This window comes from Salvelinus sp. IW2-2015, linkage group LG27 (assembly GCF_002910315.2).
Source record: "Salvelinus sp. IW2-2015 linkage group LG27, ASM291031v2, whole genome shotgun sequence".
Classification (NCBI taxonomy): Eukaryota; Metazoa; Chordata; class Actinopteri; order Salmoniformes; family Salmonidae; genus Salvelinus; species Salvelinus sp. IW2-2015.
In genome coordinates, this window is record NC_036867.1 from 2,129,357 (window position 1) to 2,136,290 (window position 6,934).

Consider the following 6,934-nt stretch of genomic DNA (forward strand, 5'->3'; position numbering starts at 1 on the left):
GTAATTGGAGAGGTGGTCTATGAAGGTACTGCAGGTATTGAGAGTGATCTGCAGTGATTTGAGAGTGATCTGCAGGTGACTGCCGAGTGATCTGCGGAATTGAGAGTGATCTGCAGAGTGATCTGCAGGTATTGAGAGTGATCTGCAGGTATTGAGAGTGATCTGCAGTGAGAGGTATTGAGAGTGATCTGCAGGTATTGAGAGTGAATCTGCAGGGTATTCAGAGTGATCTGCAGGTATTGAGGAGATGATCTCAGGTATTCAGAGTGATCTGCAGGTATTCAGATGATCTGCAGGTATTCAGAGTGATCTGCAGGTATTCAGAGTGATCTGCAGGTATTCAGAGTGATCTGCAGGTAAAATTGAAGAGTGTAGACAGGAATTGCGTCTAGAGATGCCAGGATACACACTGAAACATGGGAAAAGATCTCAACTTGGAAATGAGAGATAATAGTGCAGCCTCTTACTGAAAGCATTAGATACGACCATAAAGTAGCAAGATAGTAACAATGAAGAAGATGTCATTTCAGCTAGCTTAGCCTTCTGGAGTGAATAATCTTTTCAATTTCGTTTTAAAAATATATATATATTCAAAAAGCTTGCTTTGAAACATCATCCAGACAAGAACCCAGAGAACCTTAACGCCACAGATAAATTCAAGGGAGCTCAACAATGCCCACTCCGTCCTGCCAGATGCTTCCAAGAGGAACATCTACGAAAGCTATGTCTCTCTCAGGCTGTACGTGCTCAGCAGTTTTGAGAGAACTTCAACCTTTATTTCATGCTCTCCAGTTGGTGGGCAAAGGTGGGTTTCGTCAGGTAGAAATTGTGTGTGTGTGTGTGTGTGTGTGTGTGTGTGTGTGTGTGTGTGTGGTGTGTGTTGTGTGTGTGTGTGTGTGTGTGTGGTGTGTGTGTGTGTGTGTGTGTGTGTGTGTGGGTGTTGTGTGTGTGTGTGTGTGTGTGTGTGTGTGTGTGAAAAAGGAAATCCAGTCTATGTCCATGTGTTAATAGTGAATGGTCTATGTCCATCCTGTTGTTGGTCTGTAGCATGCTAACAGGCTGCTACTTCTGCTGCTGCCTGTGCTGCTGCTTGAACTGCTGCTGTGGGGATGTGTAAAAACCAAAACCCCTGGGGAGGAGGACCCCGACACCTACATTTTCCCTGGCAACCTGGAGGAGCAGATCCGCACAGACATGGAGACAGGTGAGCAGCAGGTGTCACAGCTACAATGTTCAGCAGGGTTTTGTAACAGAGAGCCAGGTGAGCAGCAGGTGTTCACAGCTACAATGTTCAGCAGGGTTTTGTAACAGAGAGACAGGTGAGCAGCAGGTGTTCACAGCTACAATGTTCAGCAGGGTTTTGTAACAAGAGCAGGTGAGCAGCAGGTGTTCACAGCTACAATGTTCAGCAGGGTTTTGTAACAGAGAGACAGGTGAGCAGCAGGTGTTCACAGCTAAATGTTCAGCAGGGTTTTGTAACAGAGAGACAAGGGAGCAGCAGGTGTTCACAGCTATAATGAATGTTCAGCAGGGTTTTGTAACAGAGAGCCAGGTGAGCCCCACTGAGAAGGATGAAATTGCCCCTTGACACAGAACTGAGGTCAGTTTTGCCTTTCATCTTCCTAATAAGGTTAGGACTCTGGGAGGGTAAGCTGATGCTGTGCCTAAGGGCAACTTCTACCCTGAGCAAGCCTCACACACTATCTCTTACTGCTTCAGAATTAGCCTATAGTTCGCAGTTTTATTATCCTTCTGTTGAAACAACAGCAGCAACCCTTTTAATAAGCTCTTCCTACATCACTCTCTTACCGTATCAATACTTCCTCATCTATTAAAGGGAAAGCATTTGATGCTGCGAAGTGACTTTGATGTGAAAGCAAAGTCACGAAGACAGCGGAATGGCATAGACTTTGAATACGATGTTTTCTCCAACGCACCAAGTCAGCCTGTTAATGAAAATAAAGACACTTGATATATTTGGGCCAGATATTTGGATATGATACATTGCTCTGGTGCCAGTTAGCTGTGGGAGGTTGGGTGTGATTTTATTCTTCATGTCTGCTGCAGTTCTCCAACATAACTGATAATTACTGCCTCTGAGTCACATCTCTAAATGTGTTTCCATAAGCAGTTATTTTGAGCCCCATCTCACGATTAAAGGGAAACAATGGCCTTTGTTTCCAGCACTCACTGCAAAGTCTCTCAGCCATCATGGGGGGATGATAAGAAGGCCTACTCATATATTTGGCTTCAGAACACATTGCTTATGATAACATATTTACTGTGAGCATGTAGCAATAGGAATTGTACCTACTGCTGTAGGGATAGCCCAGGGTAATTGAAGTGATTAAAACGGCCCTTCAAGCCAGCCAGGCTGTGGCAAAGTGTGCCTAGTCTGTGGTGCCAAAAGGACAACTGGCCGCAGGAGGCAGGAGGCTAGACGTCACTTCCTATAGTTAGTGTACAGATGTAGGATCTTAATTTGATCACTCTTTTTGCAAACTTGTAGAGTAGTCAAGGTTTAAAAGGCTTCTAAAGTTTGTAATTTCCACTTTAAATATTAGACTTGATTTGCCCCTACAAAAAAAAAAAATCCATTCATTATAAACCACATAATAATTCACATTTCCTGTTGCTGCAGGATTATTCCTGCTGTATCAAACTGGCTCAAATTAAGATCCTACATCTGTAGTAGGCCTATTTCTAGGACAGCTTTGGAGGATATGCATATTTTCATTATTCTGTGTAACATTACAACATAAACTAATGCACTGATAAATTGATCTTACCCTCTCAAGCAACCAACCAATACCAGCGAGACCAGGTTGATTGGTGATGGACGACGGGCCTATACCTAACACACCTGAGAGCAGACATTAGAGGACTGGTGTTGTCATAGGGATTCCAGCCCTGGGTTCAAATACATGTGTATTTAAGTATTTGTTATTTACAGTGCATTCAGAAAGTATTCAGACCCTTTTACTTTTCCCACATTTTGTTACAGCCTTATTCTGAAATGGATTAAATACATATTTTTCCTGCTCCATCTACACACAATACCCCATAAAGGCAAAGCGAAAAAACTGTTTTTTAGAAATGTTTGCAAATGTATATATTTTTTAAAACAGAAGCACCATATTTACATAAGTATTGAGACCCTTTGCTAATAGACTCGAAATTGTGCTCAGGTACATCCTATTTCCATTGATCATCCTTGAGATGTTTCTACAACTTGAATGGAGTCCACCTGTGGTAAATGCAATTGATTGGACATGATTTGGAAAGGCACCTACCTGTCTATATAAGGTCCCACAGTTGACAGTGCATGTCAGAGCAAAAACCAAGCCACGAGGTCAGCTTTTTATTTTTAATAACTTATTTTTGAAAACAGTTTTTGTTTTGTCATTATGAGGTATTGTGTGTAGATTGATGAGGGGGAAAAACTATTTAATCCATTTTAAAATAAGGCTGTAATGTAACAAAATGTGGAAAAAGTCAAGGGGTCTGAATACTTCCGAATGCACTGTAAATACTTATTTTCTGTGTGTTTTAGCATTTTCAAATAATGTGGCCTGAATTAACTACTTCTATTGGAAGTATTTTCAAGTATTTTCAAATAATTCCCTATAAATAGCCTACTATTTGAAAGTATTTTCAAATAGTTATTTAAAATACTATTTTCAAATAACTGGGTTGAATGCATGGGATGCAGACGTTCCACGTGTATTTCCAAATAAATTCCAATATTCAAAAACTTGTCTTTTCAACAACAAAAATATCTAAATACTTACTTCCTTAATACCCTAAATAGTATTTTAACCCAGGTCTAAGAGGGATTCATTCCCTGATGTAGTAGATCCCAGAAGGCCTCCATTCCACCCCTTAACTACACTTTGTAAATTATGAATGAGTATTCGTTTGTGTGCAATGTGTTTTGTGTTTGTTATTGTTTTGTGTTGTTTGTTATACAGTATAGTAGGCGTAAGTATGGCTGTGAAAGGATTGAGAGATTTAGAATTGTGTCATGTGGCAATAGACTTCCCTTTTTTTTAAAGTTACTTCAACATATTTTTTTGTAATTACATTACGCATCTTACAAACATGTAAGCGTACAAATCATACTGAAATTTGTTGTTAGGTCTGGTTTCACAAATCAAGTGAGCAAAAAAATCCTCCTTCGAGCCGGATTTGAACCAGCGACCTAAGGATCGCCATGTAACCTCTACAGTCCTCCGCTCTACCAACTGAGCTATCGAAGGGAATATATTAAACAGTTGACTAGCGGACTATGTATACGTAACAGTGTGAGTGTATGTATATATACATGTATGTGGCTGGCTAGCGTCCTAGTTTACTTTCTGCAATTAATTACTCAGGGTCGAATAATATCTCTGAGTAGACTACATTTTAGCAGTCACATATTTAGATTGCGAATTATAAAAACAAACGAGATATGCACATAGCTAACGGTAGCTAGCTACATCTCGCTTCAAACGCATTCAACACATTTAACGTTACGATTTAACGTTACGAGCTAGCAAGCATGAGCCGTGTCAAATGTACTGAGGCCGTGTGCAACCATTACTAAAATCTAGGACAGTACTCTGTATATTCCTAGACTAAAACTAAACTAGCTCTAACGACGTTAGCGAACTTTCTTATAAATTTGACATGGTGGTAATGAACTGTTTCCTAAATTAAAGTGTCATAGAACCTAGCCCCCAGCATTGTTACTCTGACGACGATCAGCCTAAAAAGTTGCTATTCGAGAGGGAGGTGGCAACATTGTATCTAACCAGCGACCTACGTTCAACACGTCATTCTAAATAGCCTGATGCATTTATGTTAGTCACTGCTGCCGTTTTATAACAAGGGGAATTAGCTCAAATGGTAGAGCGCTCGCTTAGCATGCGAGAAGTAGCGGGATCGATGCCCGCATTCTCCAATTCTTTTCCCGACCGTCCCAATCAGTGTTGTTTCTATGTTCCATAAATAAACATTGATATGACTTTATAGCCAGTCATGTGTTGCTATGTATTCATATGAAAAATTATGGCTACAATGTATCTGAATGATTAACATTAGAATGTTTTGAAACATGAACTGGATGAACGTTCCTTCCTTGATCTGCGAGATACTGTACTGTTTACACTACGAGATACTGTCCATGATGCTGATCATATATTCTGATACGTTTTATAAGCGTAAATATTATTTTAAAATACCATAATACATCAAGTTGCCTCATTATACTGCTGTTATACTCAAACATAGTGTGTATGCCACTGTTCATCAGACACAGGTTGATTCTAATTTGCAAATGCAATAACCACAAGGGGATTCAGCTCAAGTGGTAGAATGTTCGTCAATTTTTTACACTGTTTCAGGGCGCCGACTGAAATTCTAGTAGTTTTACTGAACTCCCCTCGGATTACCAACGAACTGCGATGCTCATCAGCACATCAGTTGAGTCCAAAATGTAAATCCTACCATAGCCAATATAAATAGCCTATTATGTCACATTTTCATGTTGTTCTCGTGAACAGCACATCCTCAAACACTTTTGTTATACAATGATATTTGCATATAGGCTAACAGTTTGATGACACACAGCTTTACATTAAATGAGGTCAATTTGAAGACTACTGCGAGGAATCATCAACTGCCCAATGCCCTATCTAGACTCATTTTCATATATGGGCAAGTAAACATGGCAACCTTCGACCTGACACTTTCTAAAAACAGCCCTGACACCCGCTCGAGCAGCCAGTTTGGGTGCCACACTATACTCTGTGTGAGGAACAGCTTGAACCGGAGCAATTACCGTGGGCCTACTTTTCAATTTTACTCCGAAATAAGCGGCTTGGGATGTTATAATGCCGAATTAACCATTTCTTATTATTAATTTGACACTTTTAACGTCTTAACGGAGTGAGTAGGTGTGTATCAGAAGAGAAACGTCATGGACAATTTGGAGAAGCAGTTGATTTGTCCCATCTGCCTGGAAACATTTACCAAACCAGTGGTCATTTTACCGTGTCAACACAACCTGTGTAGAAAGTGTGCCAATGATATCTTTCAGGTAAGTCCTGCAATAACGTAAGTAATAGCTATGTATTTTCTGGTAGACATATAGATTAAACCGTGTTTAATCTATAACCTATATTATTTGTTGGTCTATTTATAACAACTAGTTTTACTGTATATCAGGGATATTGTTTTTGTTTGTTTCTTGTCCAGGCCCATAAGCTATGTACACCAAAACCTCTGCACTGTTCTCATTTTGTGCTTTATTTTATCTTGTTGTTGTTGTTGTTTCCCATGAGCCATTGCAGTGTTCAATCTCAGCTATGTGCACGCACCCATGTCATTTTGTGTAGCCTCAAATGTGACTATAGTATTACACATTAAATATTAGGCATAGACAATAATAGGTATTACATTTGGTATACATTTTAATATGCCCCTGTCTGTTCTATCCTGTCTAGGCCTCCAACCCATACCTCCCAACCAGAGGGGGGTCAGTGACCTCCGGTGGCCGTTTCCGGTGCCCGTCCTGCAGGCACGAGGTGGTCCTGGACCGCCATGGGGTCTACGGGCTCCAGAGGAACCTGCTGGTGGAGAACATCATCGACATGTTCAAACAGGAGTCCACCAGGTGAGAGAGTCGTACACTATAGGAGTCCAAAGGAAAAAGAATACTTCCAGTGCCTGTACTTCACTTTCCAGCCAAGGTGCATGAACAGATGAGCAAACTGGGGGGGAAACCATTTTCTCCATGTTCTCACTAGCTTGTTACAGTACAGTACTCGTTACAGGAATAATTTTAAATAGTAATTATAAAAGAAATAGAGTCTGTCTCAGACACACACCACTACCACCACCACTACCACTACCATCACTACCACCACTACCACCACCACTACCACTACCA

The 6,934-nt window shown here is 40.6% G+C and overlaps 1 protein-coding gene, 1 non-coding gene and 1 pseudogene across 3 annotated transcripts in view; 2 read left to right on the forward strand and 1 right to left on the reverse strand.

Annotated features, from left to right (window-relative positions):
- The window catches only part of LOC111953851 (dnaJ homolog subfamily C member 5-like), an 11,729-nt pseudogene extending 7,753 nt beyond the window's left edge, over positions 1 to 3,976 (forward strand).
- A 197-nt stretch (positions 3,977 to 4,173) lies between these two features.
- On the reverse strand, positions 4,174 to 4,259 carry trnay-gua (transfer RNA tyrosine (anticodon GUA)). Its single transcript is given in 2 exon segments — positions 4,174 to 4,209; positions 4,223 to 4,259. It is a non-coding gene; the product is annotated as a tRNA-Tyr (tRNA).
- A 1,511-nt stretch (positions 4,260 to 5,770) lies between these two features.
- Positions 5,771 to 6,934, forward strand: part of trim55b (tripartite motif containing 55b) — an 11,083-nt gene continuing 9,919 nt past the window's right edge. For both annotated transcript variants that reach the window (XM_023972232.2, XM_023972233.2), the window contains exons 1-2: positions 5,771 to 6,082; positions 6,489 to 6,658. In XM_023972232.2, the coding sequence (XP_023828000.1) occupies positions 5,963 to 6,082; positions 6,489 to 6,658 (290 nt within the window). In that variant the 5' untranslated portion in view covers positions 5,771 to 5,962. The remainder of the gene's footprint in view (positions 6,083 to 6,488; positions 6,659 to 6,934) is intronic.